General features: G+C 44.7%; 1 protein-coding gene and 1 long non-coding RNA gene across 2 annotated transcripts in view; one reads left to right on the forward strand and one right to left on the reverse strand.

The window, feature by feature from the left end:
* IGFBP4 (insulin like growth factor binding protein 4) overlaps positions 1 to 23,722 on the forward strand; it is a gene marked incomplete at its 5' end in the record, with an annotated part of 38,633 nt that overhangs the window by 11,584 nt on the left and 3,327 nt on the right. Inside the window, 2 exons of the mRNA XM_083583561.1 lie at positions 21,274 to 21,440; positions 23,560 to 23,694. Coding sequence (XP_083439687.1) covers positions 21,274 to 21,440; positions 23,560 to 23,694 — 302 coding nt within the window. The remainder of the gene's footprint in view (positions 1 to 21,273; positions 21,441 to 23,559; positions 23,695 to 23,722) is intronic.
* The window catches only part of LOC310748188, a 46,365-nt gene that overhangs the window by 9,736 nt on the left and 12,907 nt on the right, over positions 1 to 23,722 (reverse strand). The window lies entirely within an intron of this gene.

Consider the following 23,722-nt stretch of genomic DNA (forward strand, 5'->3'; position numbering starts at 1 on the left):
GGAAACTGGCTTCCCTGCCTCCAGTGGAAACTGGGAAGACAAGGCATCCAGGAAACAGCTGAGGCATCATAGGACCACACTTTTTGAGAATGAAGGCTGCGGAAAGGCTTCCTCCATCAGCGGACAGGAAAAACTTTCCCATCACTTGTTGGGATTGAGAAGTGACCTCAACTGCACATTGTGGTATGTCAAAGTGGCTTGCCATGAACGAGCAACTGTGCTCATGCATATGTGCACCTGCCATGCTTCTCATTTCCCTAAGCTGAAAACAAGCCAGTGTTGTCTTAGCATTGTGTGCAAATCATTACTTGTGATTTCTTGCCAAACAAATGACGAGAGCTAAGAGCAAACCTTGATTTTGTTCATTTTAACTGATTTGACTGCCAGTTTTACCTATTTCTTTTGCGCTAAGTGTTGCATTATCATTATCTTATTATTTAAAATAATAACAAATCAATGAAAATAATAATAACATAGAACAATAATTAATATTTATTTGTGCGTGTATAATCTGCAACCTGCCCTAGGCTCAGGAAAGATGAAGGGTATGATAAAACTTTCTAAATAAATAAAGTTGTGTGCTTGCTTCCCTTCCAGTTTGTCCTCTAAACTGAGTACCGGTAATGTAACACGCTTAAGATGTAAGGTCTAATTAAGATCTGCAAACTGTATGTTATTTAAAAAAAAATTTTTTTTAATTGAGGTGAGGTGAGCAGAACTGTACACAGTATTCTAAATGTGGTTGCACCATAGATTGATATAATTTCAGTTTTATTTTCAAATCATTGTAACGATCTGAGGAGAAACCAAGGTACCCTAGTTTCTCATCAGATCGCATAAATCTTTTGCCTTTTGCTAAAGATTTCTGTGGAGAAATCATTGTAACAGGGTTGGCAGCTACCCTAATTTCTCTCTCTCCCCTTCCTTCCTTCCTTCCTTCCTTCCTTCCTTCCTAGATAGATAGATAGATACATACATACATACATATGTGAGGGGATAGATCTATTGGTGGCTTCTACCTTTGAGAGCCAGAAGATTGTATTCTAAAGTCTAACAAGAGAGATTTGTAGACATTTCCTGCGATGAACATCCCTAGGATGTCCGGCTGCCACACGAGACAGTGTGCTGATCTAGAACGCCATGCCTGAACTTTACATGGATGAGTGGAATCCTCCTGGACCAAACTGCTGATTTCTTGCTTGTATTTTCTACCCAGCAGACACTGCTGTGTGAGTGGGTTAATGTGTAGCCCAGAGAGTAAACATTTTTGCCTCGTGTGTCTCCTCACTACCAGGAACAGAATCTCCTGAAACTGTTATTTTTGGCTCTGTCCTTTGTAGGGTGACAAAGGGTAATTGATGCCCTTGGCAGTGGTGGTGAGGAAGGAGGCAGAGATAGGAAAGGAGGAGGGTGCCGGGGGAGGAAAGGAGCAAAGGTGATTTAAAGGCACAAGTTGGCAAGAGGGTTGTTTTTCTAGGATTTTTTTTTTTTAAAAAGCCCGTGTTTTGGGAAGAAGGTTCTTTGTCTACCTGTTGCTGACCTAAGTCTGATGTAAAGGGGAAAGTACTTTGTGTCACTTTCTTTGGCAGTAAGCAAAGGCAACCAATTAAGATTAAAAACATGCCTTTAAATGAGTATTGGTGATAGTGACGGAAGAAGACATTTGAAAATTCTTCAGCTAACTGTGTCCCCCTCTTGTGGTGGTTACTAACCATTGTAAGTATTATCAGGTATTAGGGATGCTTCTTTAATGCAGGGCTGAGGAACCAGTGGCCTTCCAGATGATAAAACTCACACTTACCTCAGCCCCAACCATTATGGTCAATGGCATGGGATGATGGGAACTGTAGTCCAGCAACATTTAGAGGGCTGCAGGTTTCCACCCTTGATGTAGTAGAAGGAACTGAATTATGTCTTTTTTATGGTATGGATACCTGTACAGTGGTACCTCAGGTTACATACGCTTCAGGTTACATATGCTTCAGGTTACAGACTCCGCTAACCCAGAAATAGTGCTTCAGGTTAAGAACTTTGCTTCAGGATGAGAACAGAAATCGTGCTCCGGCGGCACGATGGCAGCAGGAGGCCCCATTAGCTAAAGTGGTGCTTCAGGTTAAGAATAGTTTCAGGTTAAGTACGGACCTCCGGAACAAATTAAGTACTTAACCTGAGGTACCACTGTATTACCAATTTGGTTCTGTGCTTTTTCACAAATACTGTCTCTCTACCAGCCCAAATATGTTTTAATTTCCCTTTGTCCTTCCCCCTCAGTCAGGCATGGTCTCCCTTGCTGGCTTTGATGAAACAGCTGCTGACCTGTTCTGGATCGACTTTCTCTCTACTCTGCCTCCACTTTCATAATCAAAGGCTGAGGCCTTTGTTTCCCAGTGAATATTAGCCAAATCTGCACAGGCCAAAATGTGATGAATTATTATTATTGATGATGATAATAATCATCATAATAATCATAATAAGGCTTTAAAAAAACAAACTACTGATAACTAAATGAAGGGCAGGTGTGCTGGTGGTGTTTAGCCATCTAAACCAGATGGACAGTCTACTAGCAAGGAGTCTACTACTCAAGCAGCGGTTGTTTAGGGAGATGATTCTGGGTGGGGTCGCCATATAAATGTAGCCATAAATGTCATCTGAGGTTGGCCATGCGATTTTTTGCATTGTCACAGAAGAAACTTGAGTATGACATTCAGATTTTCTGCTGACACTGCAAAAGGGCCAAGTGTGCACCTTTTGGAATGTGCAAAGACAACTGAGCCACTTGCCAGTAGTATGTCTCTGACAGGAATGGCCCACCATTCGAGATCTTGCACGTCTGATAGTTGTTGGAGTTTCATGCTGTGCCAGTTTGACATGTCTCAATGCTGCCAGGGTTTGAAAATACGTTTTTGCCAATTCCCTCCTTCTAAAATACACGATTCCTTTTGCTGAAAAGTTGGTCATCTCTACACTGCCACATTCTGGAGATTAATTAGCAGAGTGTAGATAGCTTCCTGCTTGGGAACCACACTTTGCAGACCCTCCAAGTGTCCCTATTTTCCAGGGACGTCTGTGATTTAGAGAAGCCGTCCCAGTTTCTGATTTGATCCCGGAATGTCCCATTTTTCCTTAGGACGTCCCAATTTTCATTGGAGAAATGTTGGAGGGTATGACTTTGGTATTTTATTAGAAAGCAGAATCTTGAGTTTCTGAAACTCAGCATGGAAAAACCATGCTAAAGGCAGCATCTTCACGTGGACCTCCTCCTGTCTTTGCTGGTAAAGAAGCATGCAAATTTGCAAATTCCAAAGAGGCCTCATTCATAGCATTGCCAACTTTGTTTTGTTGCTGACAAGGGCTTCTGTGCCTGTAATGAGAAGCGAACCAATAGCTGGTGCAGCTTTGCCCCCTCAAGTGCATCTGCATGCCGGGAGAAATTTCATTTGGTGAATTTAGATTTTCCATCTGTTAAAGGCAAAAGAGCTGTGTGAGGGGAGGAAAGGCGGCAACGCTAATTATTCAGACAATAAATGGCAAAGCAGTATATTCTGTTACAGCAGTTAAAAATATGACGAGCCACTGATAACTGGAGTGCAGAGTACTGGGCTTGACAGACATATGGCATGTTTTGGTGTCAGTCACCTTCACGCAATATATATTTATATGAAGGGGAAAGACCCTGTTATAAATATGAAGTATTTTGGCTTTTTAAAAATTGTCCTCTGTAACTTGGTGACTCCATATCCGGGAGACTTTTCTGGAACCACTAGACTTTATACTTTTGGTCTATGAGGATTAAAATAAGGGGCACACGCGCATGCGCACACACACACACACACGTGACTACTTCTTTTTAAGCTCATACCTACATCCCACCTAGGCCTAGGCAGATTAGTTCTGTGACGCCAAGCCAGAAAACTGCTATTTCTGCTCTTGAATCCAAATAACCTTCCTTAAGGAATTGGGATGTGAGACTGCTGACTTCTGCCGCATGAGGAACACTGACAAATTGGGAATCAGGCCTTTATCATGGTGCAGTCTAGGAAATTAGGGCCAGCTTTTCCTTCCAGGTCTGCCCCTGTGATCAAATTTCTTTTCCCAGTTGTGGCCAATTCCTCCCTCCCTCCCTCCCTCCTCCTCCTTTCCACGTTCCAGTGACCTTATTTTAAAAAGGTTCTGTTTGTATCTGGTTCCATTCAAAATGTTTTTATTTGCTCCCATTTAAATTCAACACTCTTGGAGATCGAGAGAGAAAGGGAGAAACTTCAATTTTTGTAGAACAGGCCAAGACCACTTCCTCTGCCCCAAGCAGTTTCCGTAATGGGCACCAGAAACGCAAACATTTCTGCATGTTACGCAGTTTGGTCAGGCTGGGGTTTGGGGGGATGCATTTGAAGCTTATCCCACAATCCCACAAGGTATGTAGCCACTCTTTTTAACCTACCCACTGTTTCTGCAGCCTGACAAGTTTTGTAGTGTAAAAGAAGTTCAGCAACAAGTTAAACTCAGGCTAACTTCTAAGGCTAACTTCTGTCCTCCAGCATGTCAAAAGCCACCACATGGATTTAACCAGGCCTGGAGTTGTTTCAGCTGCTAAGGCAGACCCTCCAAGTATCCCTATTTTTCAGGGACAGCCCCAGATTTACAGAAGCTGTCCCAGTTTCTGATTTGATCCTGGAATGTCCTGCTTTTCCTCAGAACGCCCCTATTTTCATTGCAGAAATGTTGGAGGGGTCACTGTGGCTTCCCTGAAAGGCCCCTGGTAATAGTAGTATACACATGAAGCAGAAGAGTTATTGAGAAACCCTTAGCCTGGTTTTCAGAACTATAATTCCCAGGTGTGTCTAGGCAGAAGGACATAAAGAAGGAAAGGCAGCTGTGCTGGTCCAAAAAACTCCAAAATCCACAGCTAGGAAATAGCATTTTTTAGAACCAACCAAAAATGCCGCAAAATACTGAGGGAGCTTTCATGTTTCAGAAGGAGGGAGGGACCTTTAGATCATTTGACATTTGCAAGCGTAGGCCTTGACAGGCCTCTTGGCTGGTATTCTGGAGGGCAGCCCTTCTTTTGAAGATTCCTTTCCATGGGAAACAATGAACAGAAGGGGGAGGGCAGGCTTAGAAAGGAAACAGCAAAAGAAATTTTACCAGCTACTGGTACCAGACTTTAACCCTGAGGGGAAGTGGGCTGCAGCAGGGCAGTCCTGTACATCTTTCAGTGCATCTCAGAACAGGGAAAATAATTTACAACAGACATGGCCATCATTTCAGTTTCACCTCACATTATCTCTTCAGCAATGACTACTTCTCTAAGAAAAGCCACAGCTTCAAGCAAGACTGGGGTTGTTTCCAGATAGGAAATCTTGTGTTGCTCATGTCCACAAGTGTTTTCTGTTTCAGGGTCCACATGACATTGTTGTCCTCAAATGCCAAACCATACTTTGTAAACATTAAATCAGGATTTTCCCTTGTTGCTTCATGTCTGTAAAAACAAGGCCTGAGGTAGTACGAGTTGAGAATGTCTTTAACCTGAGAGAGAGAGACTGTGTAGACAGTTTCAGGCTAGATTGGCCTTCTCCAACCTGATGACCATAGTGGGTTATTGTTATGTACTGAAGTTTTCACCCTGGGCCAGCAGGGGGATACTGTAGATAGTTTTCACTCAGGTCCACATATGCAAATAAGGGTTTGAAAGTTACGTTCAGTGATTGGATAGTTACAGAAAGTGGTTACTGTTGTGTTGTAGTGGAGCTCTATATAAGCAGGCTGGCTGAACCCTTCAGTTCAGTTCTGTTCTGGCCTGTGAATAAACAAGAGCTGTTCAAAGAATCGCTGTGTCGTCTGATATGTTCACCCACAACTTAACAGTTATAGTGTTCCATCTAGCTCAGTATTGTTTACACTGACAGGCAGCAGCTCTCCAGGGTTTCCCAGCCCCACTCAGAGATGCCAGGGATCATTCTGCATGCAAAGCTGATGCTCTGCCACTGCGGTATAGCCCTTGTCAGCCAAAACATCTGGAGGGCACCAGGTTGGGAAAGGCTAGGCCGAGCCAGATTGTGTGCCTAGGGAAAGACATCAAGCCTAACCAATAAACTGGTTACATCCCACTTCTGGAATTGTGTTTAACCCAGAATGGAATCCCACACTTCGTTGCCTTCTACTAAGCCGACCAAAACTATCAGTCTCTCCCAAAGTTAGCCTCTTCTGTGTTCTTCCAAGGTTTCTATTTGATAAGAAGAAACATAAATTCAAGGCACAACCAGTGCTCAGCCGCCTGAGGAGCCTTCAGTATCCTGTGTGGACAGCCCTGTTCTTGGTATATCTATCTTTTTCGCCTTTTCTTCTCAGTTTCCATTTGCTCCACACTGAAATCTTCAGGATAAAATGGGATACCCGTCCCTGGATAATCGAGGATCGTCAGCTGTGTTTTTCTTCCAACGGCTTGTAGAAGCAATATTTCAGGCCTACCCTCTGCGGAGCTAGCCTGCCTCACTCTGACAGTGCTAAAACATGTCCTGTAACGTTCAAAGGCTTCCACAGAGGGGTCCCTGTTCAGTTTCATTCAAAAGAGCTGGCAAGAGGCCTGGGGTTCTTCTGGCAGACAATTTTGTTTCAGTCTGCCAGGGTTGCTCATCCTCAAAGCAAAAGCGCCACGGAACACTTTTCGTTCGCAGAGATCGATAATTCGATGCAGACTGCAGCGGGCGTGGGAGCGTGTGCTTCGCGGCATGACATCTCGACCTTGCAGCTGCAGATAAGTTCAGCAAGAAGAGCGAAGGAGAACACACACGCACACACACGCACATTGGGGAGAAATAATGTTTACTCTACCAAAATATGAAGCTTTAAATGCCCTGGCTTCACAGCATCCTGGGCTTGCTTCCCCTTTCAAGAAATGTCAAACTAAGCAGATGTGCTCTCTTGACACTCGCCTCCCCGTCTGCCAACATCTGGTTATTCCACCGCTGGAATCACATTTAACCCAGAAAGCTTATTGCCAAGACTCTACGCAGCTGAAATTCGCTTTTGGCCTTTCCCCCTCCCACCCAGCTCCCCTTTCATGTTGTCAAACAAGCTACAGTTTGCAACTTGCCAGGACTAAGCATGGGGTTCCTTGACGCTTACCTGTTCAGACTGTGGTGCAATGCTGGATCTCCTCAATGGCCAGGCAGCCATCCAGGAGACCAGGGCACACAGGACGGATAGCTCAGTTGGTAGAGCATGGGATGCTTAATATCAGGGCCGTGGGTCTGAGCCCCACATTGGGTGGAATATTTCTGCATTGCAGTGGGTTGTACTAGATGATCCTTGTGGTCCCTTCCAGCTTTATGATTCTATGATCTATATAACCTGGCAACTGAATGTGGAAACATCCTACCCTGGCTCTCTGAAAATATGGTTGGTGAATAAACGTATAAGGGGAGTGAAGCTACCGATCTGACAATGGGAAACACACAAGAGCTCACAGAGACAGTGTCCAAGGACAGTCAAAAAATGCAGGCAGCAGAGTTGGTCAAGACACATCTGTCTTTCTGCCTCTGTGTGTATTGGGGTGTGTGTGTGTATACACACATGCATATACTCATCAAAAAGTAGCAGTACATTGCATAACGCGGGTTGTGGGACGTGGGTGGCCCTGTGGTCTAAACCACTGAGTCTAGGGCCTGCCGATCAGAAGCTCGGTGGTTCGAATCCCCACGACGAGGTGAGCTCCCGTTGCTCAGTCCCAGCTTCTGCTAACCTAGCAGTTCGAAAGCACTTCAAAAGTGCAAGCAGATAAATAGGTACTGCTCCGGCGGGAAGGTAAACGGCGTTTCCGTGCACTGCTCTGGTTCGCCAGAAGCAGCTTAGTCATGCTGGCCACATGACCCGCAAGCTGTATGCCGGCTCCCTCGGCCAATAAAGCGAGATGAGCGCCGCAACCCCAGAGTCGTCCACGACTGAACCTAATGGTCAGGGGTCCCTTTGACTTTACCTTTACATTGCAAAAAATTAATTTTTTTAAAAAATTAAATTTATTAGGATTAGCATGATTGCCATGCTGAGTGAATAGTTTCCTGGGAGTAAGCTGCACTGAACTCTGTTGTATTTACTTCTGACTGCATAAATTTGGCCTGCAAGATACTTCAAGCTTTGACAAAAGGTCTCCAGCCAGCTGAATTGCAAGCTTTAGCTTTTAATTAGAAGTGCAAACTCTCTTGCAAAGAAGTGTTGCTATTTTAAATGGCTAGTGTGAAGTAGGATCCCTGTAAAAGGAAAGAAGTATCTTGCCTTTGCTTGATTATTCTCCTCTTTTTCCCATTTCATTATCGACCTTTTACTGGTATTTCTATTCTTTGTATATCGTATTGTTGTTTTATTGCTATGGCCGATGGCTGACACAAATAAAGATTCATCCATTCATTCCCATTTCATCTATGCTAACCGGCCACAACAGACCTGAAAGCCCCATTATCACCTCATTCCCTTGACAGAGTAAGGAGGGCCCATCAATTGCCCTGATGTTCACACAGATAATGCCATGCCCCTGCTTTTTTTGGGAGGGGGATAAGTCATTGAAATTTTCTGCTTTGTGTTCCCTTTACACAGAGTCCTGCTCCTGTCCCCCCCCCCAGCACCTGGTAATTGGAACTATACTGCTTCCATATAAGGAGCTTCTCCTCTGTTTTTATGGCTTTTTTCCTGTTTGTTTAACAATTCTAGCCTTATTTGTAATGCTTTCCACAAATTTACTGTGGACAGGCAGGTCTGTTATTTCTTTAAATACCCGCAAACGCTTAAAAAACAAACAGACTGCTGTTAACTCTGGCCACTTTCCAGTTACATTGCATTACTTAATCGTTCAAGATGAATAATCAAACCAGTGGTTTTCAAACATTCTGCCTTCGGGAAACATTTTCCACATTGATTTCCACATTGATTCTGCAGTCATGCAACAGGTCATCATACTAAGCCACCTAATGGCTTAGTGCAGGACACAGGCTGTTTTGGAGAGGACAGGCATACATGCAGCTCAGTAAAATCTTGATCAGGCAATAGGTAAAGGTAAAGGGAGCCCTGACCGCTAGGCCCAGTCGTGGCCGACTCTGGGGTTGCAGCATTCATCTCGCTTTATTGGCCAAGGGAACCGGCGTACAGCACGACTAAGCCGCTTCTGGTGAACCAGAGCAGCGCACAGAAACGCCGTTTACCTTCCTGCCAGAGCGGTACCTATTTATCTACTTGCACTTTGACATGCTTTCGAACTGCTAGGTTGGCAGGAGCAGGGACCGAGCAACGGGAGCTCACCCCGTCACAGGGATTCGAACCGCCGACCTTCTGACCGGCAAGTCCTAGGCTCTGTGGTTTAACCCACAGCGCCACCTGTGTATAGTAGGTCACAATATTGCACCATACGGTGGCCACATACACATCAGCAGCAGAAGAGGAGGAAATGCGTCACCAAAAAAAGAAGTCAAAAGATACCAATTTACATGAAATTTGCATGCAGTGATTCATATGTATAAATGCAAATTCAAAAATAACTAATTTAAATAGAAATGCAACACATAGTTGGAGGAGGGGGAACTGTGACCAAGTTCTACCTAGGTGCCAACTGTTGATGGGAAACTTCAAGAGCTCTGCTCTCTCTTCTTAGGGTTCTTTTACACCAGACAGCCCTTGAAAGATCTATCCTCTGTATGACTAGCACTGTGCTTTGGAATCCACTCAACTCAGAGAGAGACAGTGTGGTGTAGTGGTTAGACTGTTGGACTAGGACAGTCTAGTTTCAGATCCCCACCTGGCCTATGGAACAGGCACTCTGTGGCACCTGTAATAGTGCCTGTTCTGCAGATCAAAGTGAATAAGTGGGCATAAATGATAAGAGTACACCACCTTGAGCTCCCCTGGGATATAAATGTGAAGAACAAATAACAAAATAAAGGAAAACTCTTAAATTTCAGGCAAGGTGTCTTTTAGAAAAACTTCTCCACTGCTCCTGCTCATATGACAAACATTTCCAAAGGACATCACAGTTCCTTAACAGTTTCTGAATTAATCTGAATTAAATCAACCCAATAAAAAAAGAGGAAAGGTAGGGACAGATAGGCTAAGCCGATCTGCCCAAATCCACACAAGGAAATCTGTGGCACTGCAGGGATGTAAGCCTTCTATGCCCCAGGCAGCCTGCAAGCACCGCATGCCAATCTCCCCTCAACAGGGCTCTTCTTCAGGGCCTTGGTGGGAGACCGCAGCCTCCTTTAAACTTCAAGCAGCTGTTTCCCTGGCACAGTGCCTTCTGATTGCTATGGTTTAAGAGGCACATAAATAGAAGTAGGGGAGGGAGGGAAGTGGGTGATGGCTTTTACAATGGTTACCAAGCTTTTTCTGGGGTAGCTGCTGAGTACCCTTGACCTACAGCCTGTTGGGAAAGGTGTTTGTACCTTTTGGCTATGAGAATAAAGGGACTGGTTGGCAGGGCCGACCCCATCATTGGGCAGAGTGACGCAGCTGCCTCAGTCAAGGAACGTTTGGGATAGGGAAGAGCAATGATGCCTTGGAAGACAAGGTTATGTGTGTGCCCTGTAAGCTTAGTCTGTTGCTCTCAGGCCTGTTGTTGTCCTCCTGGCAGTGTTGAAGTAAGGTTCAACTGCTGCTCCAGCTGGCTTCCATGCATGAAATTTGGGGTGTGGGTTTGTGGGGCGCCACCCTGTCCTTAGTCCCAGGCAGCAGCATATCTTGGGCTGGTCCGGCTGCCTGGTTAAGCCTAAATCAGCTTTAACAAGATGTTTCCTCTCCCTCCACGCCTCCACTTCTCCCAAAGCGTCCAAAGCAGCCGCCGTAAGTGCAATTGATGCATTCCTCAAGTTGTTTTAGGATGTTGCTTCCTTACCCCTCCCCTCTTAAATGCTTTTACCACTTCCTATATTTAGCATTTTTAATTTTGCTCTTAAATTTGAACAATTTCACCACATTGCATGAGTGCCAATTAAAAGCTGCCTTTCCCCCATTTTTTATTATCGTTCAGTGATCTAAAAGCTGTCTAGAAGAAGCAGTGAACTATTCTTAAGCCTTCCTGCCAACCTAGCAGTTCGAAAGCACGTCAAAGTGTAAGTAGATAAATAGGTACCGCTCCAATGGGAAGGTAAACGGCGTTTTCGTGCGCTGCTTTGGTTCGCCAGAAGCGGCTTAGTCATGCTGGCCACATGACCTGGAAGCTGTACGCCGGCTCCCTCGGCCAATAAAGCAAGATGAGCGACGCAACCCCAGAGTCAGCCACGACTGACCTAATGGTCAGGGGTCCCTTTACCTTTTATTCTTAAGCCTAGTTCTCACAGGTGAGTTCTTTGGCCAATTCTACAACATTTTTGCTTGCGTTCAAGGGATTACATTTGAAAAACAGACAGCTGTCTTCCAAGACTAGAGAAATATGGCCCTCCTTTGCTGTAGCTTCCAGAAATCTATACCCCACTGATGTCAAATCCAGGGTTCTCTTGTTGGAACCTTTCTAGCATCAGCTTCCTCTGCATCTGGTTCTGGACCCAAGGATCAACAGCATACTCATTCTCAAGCAAAGAACTTGTTGTCTTTTTTGTCAAGGTGATTCGTATCAGTTCCTGGTCCTCTAGTGTACATGTTGCTTCATCCTCGACACTCCTTGTGCGGGTCCCCTGAGGCATGTCCACCTTGATGAACACCTATTCCACGGTCTGGTACCAGCGGCCTCGGGGAGGGGCGCATGGCACCAGCCCGCTGTGCTCTTCAAACGGTGCCGAGACCCACTCAGCGGGTGCCTCGCCTCATTCCCCCCACCACGACCCCAGCTCCCTAAAAGCTGCTTTTTAAAAACATTGCAGGGTGCTAAAATGGGGGCGTGTCTGGAGAGACAATGGGGGTAGCCATAGCCCTGGGTCAGCAGGCAGGAAGAAATCAGGCAGGGAGTGCAGGACACCACCGCAAACACATATGGACACCACCGCGAGCACATATGGACTCACCCACCAAAAGCGGGAGGTGGGGTGGGGGCACCAAGCCAACAATAATGTTTATGAAAGCCTGTCGCCTGTGTTGTTAACTCTTCAGCTTCTGCTGGGAATCTTAACTCTTTGGCTACTATTTCATCCTTAGTTGAAATAGTGCAGATGATGATGATGATTTAATTAAAGATAGATGGTTTTGTGCCAATTAAATTAAAAAAAACAGAGACACAGACTATTGTGCTAAAATGGCCAAGGATAGAGCTCAGAGGGTTAAATGTGGCCAAGCTTCTCAATCTGGCCCTTGGGACCCTTACCAGCCACTGTGCCTTTCCCTAGCCTATCATCCCTCACTAGTCCTGCTTCCCACCCTCCTTGAGTGTTTTTGCTGGCCTGAAATGTGTCCTTGAATTCAGATAATGCTTCTTGCTTGCCAGGTTGGATGACAGAGAGGGAGGTTCAAGTGCCTGCAGAAAGCAGCCTACTATACAACAGTAAAATTCACCTTCATTGCTTTGCCTTATTTTGCATCTGGCTACCATTGGCACTTTGCCCCAGAAAGGATGCCTAGAAACCTTTTTGTTTTGAAAAAGGTTTCCCACCTTTGGTGTGGAGGGAAATGAAGGTTCATCCAGGTGAGGAGGTGAAGAGGCATGGTGCCAGAGCCTGGCCTCCCAAAATGTCAAAACTCCACCTCTTCATAGGCTTCATCTGCACTATACATTTAAAGCAGCGTCATACCACTTTGTACAGTCACGGTGTCCTCCAAAGAATCCTGGGAACTGTAGTTCTTTAAGGCTGCTGGAAGTTGTTAGGAGAACCTTGAATACTCCTCATCTTTGTAGGAGGCAAGTCAGAGGAATTAAGGCAGACAGTAGTGACAAGAGATAAAGTTCAAGGCCTAATAGACAAAATTTAAAACTGGCAAATCACCAGGTCTGGATGGCATCCACCTGAGCGTTCTAAAAGAACTGCAATGTGAAACTGATGGTCTTCTAACAAAATATGTAACTTGTCCCTCAGATCAGCCTCCATCCCTGAGCACTGAAAAGTAGCCAATATAACCCAATTTTTAAAAAAAGGGATCCAGGGGGGAATCCTGGAGATTACAGAAGAGTTAGTTTAACATCTGTCCCAGGAAAACTGGTGGAAATATAAAATAAACAAGCATACAGAAGAACAAGCCTTGCTGAAGCAGAGCCAGCATGGTTTCTGAAAGGGCATGTCCTGTTTCACAAACTTATTAAAGTTCTTTGAGAATATCAAGCATATAGACAGAGGTGAATGGGTTGATACTGGATGCTTAGTAGTCAGGGAATAAGATGAGAGGTCCTCTTGTGGATCAGGAATTGGCTAAGTTGCAGGAAGTAAAGTATAGGAATAAATGGACAGTTCTCCAAATGAAGAGATGTAGAAAGTGGAGTCCCCCGAGGATCAGTATTGGAAACTGTGCCTTTTAACTTGTTCATAAACAATCTAGAGTTAGGAATGAGCAGCATGGTGGCCAAGTTTGCTGATGATAATAAATTGTTCAGGGTTACCGAAACAAAGAGAAATTGTGAAGCACTCCAAAAAGACCTTTCCAAACCCAGAGAGTGGGCGGTAAAATGACAAATGCAATTCAATGTAATAAGTGTGAAGTTATGCATGTCATAGCAAAAAATATATTTAATTTCACATCTATGTTCGAGACGTTGAGGTCATAGTAGATAGCTCAGTGAATACATTGATCCGGTATGCAGCAGCTGCAGAGAAGTCAAATTCCATACCAGGGATCATTAGGAAAGGAGTTGAAAATAAAACTGCCAATATCATGCTGTTATACAAATCAATGGTTCAATTGCATTTTGAATACTATGTACAGTTTGGGTCAGCTCACCTCAAAAATATTACTGGAGATTCAGAAAAAGGCAACCCAAATGATTAAGGGGGTGGAGCAAGTCCCCGTATGAGGAAAAGCTGTCGTGTTTGAGACTTTTTAGTTTAGGGAAAAGGTGAGGAAGAGGTGACATGATCAAAGTTCAGTGCTTTTTTTCTGGGAGGGGTACGCATAGCCCTAAACATTTTGTGAATCTTTGTACTTTTGTTCATTTACATAACCCTCTGTTTATGTAAACTTTGGGATGCGCGTGCGGCATACCCGGAAGTATTTTACCGGGTTTCACCGCACGTGCATGCATTCCACATCTATGCTTAACTATTATTTTTTTCTTCTAATTTTATCCCCATCTCTACTAATTGCAAACGTTTAATCAAAGCCTGCTAATGTACCAATATCTACCATAATTTGCACATAAACAATAACAATTTCCTGGACTACTTCCCGTTCTTTTCCCTGACTTTGGCGTACTTAAATTTCATCAGAAGACATCTGTCAATATTAAGGCAAGTTCTAGATCCAGCTCGCCTTCCCTCCAAACTTCTCTCTGTATCCTCTCTGTTTTGTTTTGTTTACAGGGAGGTTGTGCAGCAGAGCTTTCCAAACTGTGTGTCACGACATGTTACGTGTGTCAGCTTGCAGTCTGTAGGTGTGCCATGTGAACGCTCCCCGTGATCCTCCCAGGGTTGAAAAGGGGTTAGTTTAACCTCTGGTTTGCTAGTAAAACTGAATTGCTAAATGATGCATGTCTAAAAAGTGTGTCACCAACATGAAAAGCTTGGAAAGTTCTGTTGTACAATGTCATGTCAAGAAATTGCCATCCTATAATTTCCTGTGCATTTTTTCATCACTTTCCTTATTGCAGAAAGTCTGTGGTTTTTTTGTTTTTGTTTTAAATAAGAAGTGGGTTTGTTGTGCAAAAGTGCAAAATCCACTTTAATTTCATAACTTGAATTTGCCTGTATCCGCTTGAATCCCACTAATAAAATAGCAACAGGAGCCTAGAATGTAATATTATTAGTTGCTGGTATGCAAGACTTTTCAAGCTGCATCTAATTCAACTTCATTATATCACCGGTAGTTGGAAAATGTGTGGGCTGTTGGAGATTTTTCACTGTTTTTGGTGAGAGCACCCACTGAAACAGACTTATTGGGAACAGATTTTACAAACACACGGCTTTATTCTACATAGGCCAACAGAGAAATATCCCAACATCGTTCTGTTTCATTTGTTGCCATCTGAGAGCCCACTGCTTCCACATAAAGCTCTATTTTTCAGTATTTTGTTGGCAGTCAAAGTGGATTTAGCTTGTAAGGGAAGTGGTTACTTCCTCTACCCCGAACCGGTAGATGGATTACGGGATATAATAATTATGCTGGTTAACTTGCCAGGTTTGAAGAATGAGGGGACAGGGAGGAATCTGATTCCTTTTTATGAGCTGTGGGTTGCATTTCCCACTTTTCTGGCAGCCCAAGAAGGCAATATACATGCACTCCTGACAGATTCAGATTTATTTCTCCTCACTTAACGGAAACCTTATTATTAATGCCCTTCATCAGTCACTGGCTCAAAATACATTGCTTTTTCTTCCGGATGACTTATTTTAGTTATTATTTCAGTCTGAGAACGAGTGTATTGTTTGTTAAACTGTACTGCTGATATCAGGTTTTTGATGTGAGATATTATGGCCCACTTCCATACACTCCCCCCCCACTTTAAAATAGGTTTGCTGCTTCCCTACTTTCCTTCCTGCTTGTCTTGCACCCAGTCACAAGCATTTAAATGCAACTAGCACCAACAGAAAACCAAAGATGGGCTCTGCGTAAACAGACAGTGTTTACATGTAATCTTAGCCAGAGGCATTATCAATACACGCTTCCTTGCTGTAAAGTCAGAGCACCTTAGGAAACCCTGAGTCTTTCCAGAGAGACACAGCTTGGGCTTTATCACCTAAGAGACAGTTTTAGGATCCCTAACATTTGGCACTAATGGAAGTCAAACGCTACACCAAAGAGGCTTAGATTCTGCAGAATAAACTCTGCATGTGGCTTATGTTTTCTTACTTTGTACCATTTATTTTGGTTCCCAGAGCCAGGCGTTCAGAGATTTTGGAGACTGGGGCGAAACGGAGGAAGGGGGTGGTCTGAAGATGGTCAGTAGGTGTGCTGCTAGTAGAGAAGCCAGCATCCAGAAGCTATGCAGTTGAGTGACAATCTATTCTATGTCCACTGAAAGTCCTGCTCCCCCATACCCACTTCCTATCAGCAACTGTTTTTCTCCCGTAGTCATATGGGCTAGAAGCTTATTTTTCAACAAAAGCTAAGATGTTCAAGGTGCTGCTGTTGCCACCACCATTATTTCCAGCACCATCAACGTGCATAGTGCTTTGCAGAGTCCTGCTCTCTGTCCCAAACTGCCTGGGATTGTTACGACTATCAGCTGATAATGCTAGGTACCTTGCTGTTGCAAGGAAATCCTTTATTTTTTAACCCTCCCTGCAGGTGGTAGGTAAACAGATTCCTAATATAGAGCTAACTCACCTACCCCCATGTTTTGCTTAGGGTGATAACAATCAATGCTGGTCTCACTAAGGGCTGGAGGAGAGGCAGAGCTGAGAAGCCAAGCCAGCAGCAACACTTTGAGAAGTGCCCCAATTCCTGCTGGATTTGGCGAGAGCTGGGGCGGAGTGTGCCAGGAGGCAGCAATTCCTGTTTTGCCTCAGGTGGCGAAATGGGCTGGGCTGCCCCAAGGAGAGTAAGAGAAAGCGGATACTGAGCATGCAGACATTTCAAACACGCACTATCCTGCCAGGCTGCCAGCCCTCTTTCTTTCTCCAGTGTCAGTCTGATCCCAGCCAACATGGCTTCTCTCTTTGGGCCTGGGGTGGGAGTGGGTAGATCTACAGTCAGGAAGACTGAGCTGGATGTGCCACTGAAGAGGGGCAGGAGGGCAGATAATGGCAGCACAGGTAACAGCAATGGGAGGAGCCAAAATAAACCTGCAGCCACTGCTGATTATTGGAGCCTGGTGGCCGACTTACAGCCCATAAGCCACTTACAATGCCCACATTACTCTGGCCCCTTTCATCCCCTCTCCAGGCCACCCAGCACTTGTGGAAAATGAAAGGCAACAATCTCATTTCCAGTGTGGTGTAGTGGTTAAGAGCAGTGGACTCGTAATCTGGTGACCCGGGTTCGATTCCCCGCTCTTCCACATGCAGCTGCTGGGTGACCTTGGGCTAGTCACACTTCTCTGAAGTCTCTCAGCCCCACTCACCTCACAGAGTGTTCGTTGTGGGGGAGGAAGGGAAAAGAGATTGTTAGCCGCTTTGAGACTCCTTAGGGTAGTGATAAAGCGGGATATCAAATCCAAACTACTCTTCTTCTACTTCTTCTTCTGCTCACTGGCTCCTCAGGTGCTGATTTTGTCTAGCTAATGGCACTTCCTCAACCATTTCACTCAGAACATGAGGATGTGTGGTCCCCCCCACCAAAGGCTATGTGCTTCAATTGGTGTGGGGGTAATGTGACCCAAGTAGCACCTCCAGGGCCCAGAGCAAGGGTAACCAAATTTGCAATGATAATTTACCTTCGATAGTTTTGTAGAAGAGGGAATGTATGAAGTAGTGTAACTTAGCTTCTTCATTCCTATTTGCCTTAGGCTCCTCATACCCTTAATCCCAGTCCGTCTCTCTCAGGTTATATTAGATATACCTGTTTAACATGAGGCAAAATAATAGCCCCTCACAACAGAAGACAGCAAAGTGCAGAGAAAACTAACTTTCGTGAGGCTTTGGTGGCTGAGTTGGCGTGTCTCATTAAACACTCACACATGTGACCCATTCCCTCATGAAAACACGCACTTCAACTTACACCTTTGCCTAGTGCCTAAAAAATATGTATCTGCTAATTTAGCAAATACAAATGACTATCCTCCCTAGTGCAGCATAAAGGCTGTGTACATACTCTCGTTTACCCTGCATTCAGTGCACTCCCATTGCTGGTTTGCAAAGTTGGCCACAATCCACATCTATCCTGTAGTTTCTTGAGAAATACTGTGTATTGATGCATTTCCTCTCAAACCAGCTTTAATCCGATTTGAAAACAAAAAGCCATGCGAAGACATTCAAGCCCCATCACCACCCACTGGTCTGGACAGACAGCAGGTGGCTTGGAAACACATTCAGCTACACTGATGTGCACAGTCACGTGCAAATGCGATTTGAAACACGGCAGGAGGAAACAACCTCACTGCATTTTCTGCTGGTTATGCGTACGCAGTCTGGCTCCTGAATAGCAGAATTTTAAGAATTTGAAAGCTCAGCATTATATTAGAAAAAAGGAAGAATGTCTCATCAAACTTGCCCCCATAGATGATGGATAGCGATTCTGAACAGGCCTTCTCTGGCTGTCTTCAGTGGGAGGCTGGGATCATACAATGCATCCTAACTAAGTGGCTTTGGAAGTTATAAGGTTGAGGGGGAACAAGGAAGGGCATAGCAGCTGCGTCTTTGTGGAGGTGTACAAGCAGGAACAAGCCACAGCAAGCCTTGGGCTCGTCCTCATCCTCTCTCCTCTGCCTGTGCAACAAAAGGAAGGAGCTCAGGAGCTTTTGATTTGGATAAGTTATGTCACTTGGAATGACAAACTCCAGTTTCTATTAACTACAGTTAGTTTCAAACAAGCCAACTTCAAACCGTGGTTTCTGAGGCTAACTGGTTGAATTTAACCACCGTTTATGGTAACTGCAATTCTGGGTCCCAATGACATAAAAAAAGTGGAAGAGAAAACTCATAAAATCTTTCCCTCGGCTGTACAGCAGGAACAGAACACATTAGTATTACATTTATTAGTTGCTTGCTGCATAAGAGACATTAAGTGACTCACAAAATTTGAAGGTAAGCTCCAGATAACTGAAAGACCACCTCCTTCCCTACAGAGCCTCTTGTGTGTTAAGAAAGGAGAGGGGGCCCACTTGGGGGGTCTGACGCCCCCAGATGCTGGGGGGAGATGTTGCTTGAGAGAGGTCCTTTCTGTGGCAGCCCCTAAACTGTGGAACTCCCTCTCCACAGAGGTGCAACTGGCAGCTTCACTATACAGTTTTTGGTGAATGCGGAAGAGTAGGGCTGGACGATATATCGACCAAAACTGGTTTGAAGTCCATATCGTGATATTGGTTTCATAATTTTTGACCTGGCAATATATTATGATTCATGATGTGTGTGTGTGTGTGTGTGTGTGTGTGTGTGTGTGTGCTATGCAAAAAGTACAATGTGGGGAAAACCGTGAAGCCAGCCAATGCCTCTACATAGGTCCATCCTTATTTCAAACATTGTGATATATCGGTATACAGTGGTACCTCTACTTACGTGCACCTCCGGTTACGTATCCTTCGGGATACGTACACGGCAAACCTGGAAGTATTTTTCCGGGTTTCAGCGTGCATGTGCAGAAGCGCTAAACTGCACCGCATGCATACACAGAAGCAGCACCTCCGGTTGCAAATTCCTCAGGATCTGACCGGAGCTCCGGAACAGATCCCCATCGGAAGCGAAGGTACCACTGTATTGTGATGTTTAGCTGACGATATATCACAGTGTTGAAAGCCAGATATTTCCCAGCCTTATTTACTCTGGCGTTTGGCACTTGAGAGGTATAGTTGTAAAATCTACTCTGTTACTGTGATGGTGATTTGTTTTTAAACGTTTTTAATGTATTGTAAATGGTTATATCCTGACCTGAGACTTTAGGTTGGTAATAAACAAGAACATTAGAAAAAAAGAACCATCTATTACCATAAAAAACATACAATAATCCAGAGAAGGGAGCCAAGAAAACAGCAGCAAAAACAAATACTGTATTCATATAGCAAAATCACCATTATCTATCAAATGCCTGGGAGGAGGGAGTTGTTGTTGTTTTTTTTAACTTGGCACCAAAAATAAGTTAATGATGGTACCAGGTGGACCTAACTGGGGAGAGAATTCCACAGATGAAGACCTACAACTGCAAAGGCCCTCCCCCCTTGCCACCATCCTTCAGGCCTCCCTCAGAAGGGGCACCCAAAAGAGGGTCAGATGAAGAGCTAAATGTCTTGCTTCTGCATGCCATGATATACCAGGGGTTGGAAACATTTGGCCCTCCAGTTGCTGTTGCACTATAACCCCCACTGTCATGCTGGCTGGGGCTGATGGGAGATGTAGTTCAGCAACACTTGAAAGGCGAAAGGTCCCCTGTCCTGTGCCAAATCATAGTTTAGCATGACCAAACCATAGTTTAGCATGATGTATTAACATGGTCAATGTGAGTTCTCTATAGAGGAACTCCTCATAAGGAAACTACTGAATCTGACGAAGAGTTGTCACTCAAAACAGGTTAGGTGTAATAACGGAAAACAGGAGAGTTTTTGTAAAATAGACTTCTATCCTATTTCTTCAGCCTCTCATGAAGTTTGCCTCCTACGGGTTTTTTTTTGGAAGGGAACAGCAGAGATCTTACCTACAGGAAAAACCCTGTCCCCTTGCTCTACAGGCAAGCAAAGCCGCATCTCCAGTGTTTGTTAGCTGACGAGAAATTGATCCAAAGTTGCACATAAATGAATGGAAACTTGGATGCGGCCCATTTGGAAAAGAGGGATTAAAGGGAGAACAGCCATACTTTGGAAACTCAGAGGAAGCCAACTGGGCAGGCTTTAGAAGAGAGAAAGGATGGAGGGGAGGGAGGCTGAGGCAATCCATGAAAGGCTTGTATGTGGGCCAACTCAGAGCAGGGTTGGCAAAAAAATACCGTTCGTGGCCCAGTTTGCTAGCCACACATCCTCTCTAAGACTTGATTTCTGCCAAGACACAGGCCCAGCTCCTCTTTTGATTGTCATTGCTGGAATATGTGAAGTATTAGCCTCTGAGCATGTGCAGAATGCCTCTGCCTCACCGCTCCAGGAGTGCTTGCTTTTGAACAAAACCTCAGCCGGGGATTAGCTATGGAACCTGCTTTCAGTGCTAGGAACATGCAGGGATAATTTGCTTTGCACCCCAGACAGATTTGCAATGGTAGGTGAACAAGGCAAGGTTTCTCGGTCACAGGCCTTGAACCTGAGATATATTTCTTCTTAGGAACTGCACCAATCTGCTTGAGCATATCGTCTTGTTTCAAACATGCAGGACCAGCTGGTCCACACATCTGACAATGGTCAGCATGAGCTGCGTAGTCAATGTGCCTGGCTTCCTCACAGTGAGAACTGCAGGGAAAGAGGAGAATCTTTTGGAAACTCAGGAAGCCCCCACACTGACATTCCCTGTAAAGCAACCGACGCGGCGGCTAACTGTTGGGGTGTGCGTGTCCTCAAAAATGTGTTGAGACTGTTCTTTGCAAGCTCCAGCCCCTAAAACAAATCCCCTCTGGCAATTATTTTCATGCCGCTGTGACTTCATTCCTATTTAGATCCCGAGGAGGTTGACCTCCCGCCCACCATCAACTTCAGCCCCTGCAGCATCCAAGACAGAAAATGCCGTCAGAAGCAGCAAGCAAGGAACCGCGAGCGGATAAACACTGTTGTCAAAATGAGGACCAGTGGGAACCTGCCCATCCGGGAGGACACCCGGCCAGTGGTGAGGTGTCCTGGTTTCTCTTCAGGGGTGGGGGAATGAAAAGCCACCATCTGAGCAGATTAGGTACCTCCACTTCTGTTGCCCAACTTTGCTGTTCCTTTAAACCTTTGGCCCTCCAGATGTTGGACTCCAAGGTTGCTTCCAAATGAGCCATTTAATGAACATTTTGTCCTGATTTTGTGAGCACTTCAGTGTGCTTTCAGATCAGGATTATGGCCAGAGTTTGTGGGGAGGTGAAATGGCAATGGCTCTTTACTGAGCATTTTTCTGATTTGCTTGAGGGGAGGTTATATAGTGTTGCCACAAGCAAGTGTCGTCCTACACTACCCAGTGCATTTCCCCATTTCTTTCCTTATTGCAAAAAGTCCCTATTTGGGGGTGGGTGCAGGGTTTGTTGTGCAAGAGCTCTGAATCAACTTCAACTGTGCAACCTGAATTTGCCAGTATATGATTGAATTCCACCCAGAAATGGAAGCACCCCAACTACCATTGGCTCCTGACAGCATAGCCAGTGGTCAAGGAGGTTGGGAATTGTAGTCCAAATGCATCTGAAGGGCCACATGTTCCTTATTTCACAGCTGAGCTAAGTAAAGCAACATTTCTGCCTCTCAATGGCTTTAATAAAGGCATCATCCAACTTGCTTCAACTAGGGCTGCCAAACGTCTGGGTTTTCCCGGACACATCCGGGAATCAGGCAGTAAAATGGCGTCCAGGTGGATTTTTGCTGAATTGGCAAAATGTCTGGGGGAAACCCGAATGTATGGCAAGTAGGGTGTGTTTTTTATATATATATATATATATATATATATATATATATATATATATATATATATTTCTAAATAATAATCCAAGAAAACTCCAGTGCGTTTTGAATGAAGCCATGGAATTTTCTAAATCACATGTTAATGTTAATAGCGAGGAGCATGGTTCTGTAGAAATGTAGAAATGTACAAGTTGTTGTGGAGGTGGGATGATTTCCAAAATCAATCCTCCTGGCAAACTAGGAATATCCCCTCATTCACCCAAGTTTAAGATATTCCACCATTCTTCAGCAGTTTCTTTTTCTTTGAACAAAATAAGTGGCTCACGTAAACGTAAACAAGCTTTAATAATAAACTGAGAGAAAACTGTAACAAAATAACATAATGTCTGAGAGAAACTAAATACAGCATCATGAGGCAAGTGTGAGGCAAGAAACAAGAAGAGGCAGTTAGTCCCTCTTAACTGACATTCTTAACGGAACACACACTGAAGGGAGGGGCCAATTCTGGAGCAGAACACACAAGCCCCGCCCACCAGATACCAAGCACGCTACTATTCAAATTAGGCCCCAGTGTTTTTCTTACAGTTGTTGCTAAAATAGGATGTGCAGGCCAAGAGGCAGCAGGTCAACCCGGAAAACTGTAACTTAAATCGGAGTGAGTATGTCACTTGTGCATATTTGTACCACAAAGAGGAAGTAGTTCTACAAGCAGACCTATGAATCTCAAGTTTTCAACACCATATCCCATTGAACAATTCAGTAGCAGAGATCCGAGAAAGGCTGTGCAAGAGAGAATGTGGCTGATTAAAAAAATGTCATTGGGAGGCCTTAGCATTCCAGCCTTTTGCAACATGGCGCCGTGATTTGGTTTACATATGTGCAGCACAGCTTATGTGACATACCAAGTAGAACACAGCCCACCAACCATGTTTACAGTGCATGGTTACAATTCCAGGTAAGGCAGCAAAACGGGTTTATCAAGCCACTGATATGTGACCATACACGCCTGGTAGGCTGTGTTCAGCTATGTGGGTCACTGCTTGTATAGATCCCCATCAGCCTTTTCTCCAAATCAAGGCCACTCTCACAAAGCAATCACCTTCATTTGATTCATAACTCCAGCTTATGTATAAGATAGAGCTGCAAAGATAGAGCAGGGCATTCTTGCTGCATAGCAGCTATATATTGTCCTATGCTGGAAAAAGGGGGAATACAATTCAGCCCTGGAGATATTTCCATCCTTTCCAACAAGGAGGCTGCAAGCACAGTGGTGCTTCTGCTTGGGGCTTCCATGCCTTCTCCACTTCTTGCCGTCCACATTCTGACTCCGTTGCCTCCTACTGTTTTGCCAACAGGTCCAAGGCTCATGTCAGAGTGAACTTCACAGAGCGCTGGAGAGATTAGCAGCTTCCCAAACCAGAACCCACGAGGACCTGTACATAATCCCCATTCCCAACTGTGACCACAATGGGAACTTCCACCCCAAACAGGTAATACTGGAGCACTGGCTGAAAGATG

This window comes from Podarcis filfolensis, assembly GCF_964270895.1.
Source record: "Podarcis filfolensis genome assembly, chromosome: 13".
Taxonomy (NCBI): domain Eukaryota; kingdom Metazoa; phylum Chordata; class Lepidosauria; order Squamata; family Lacertidae; genus Podarcis; species Podarcis filfolensis.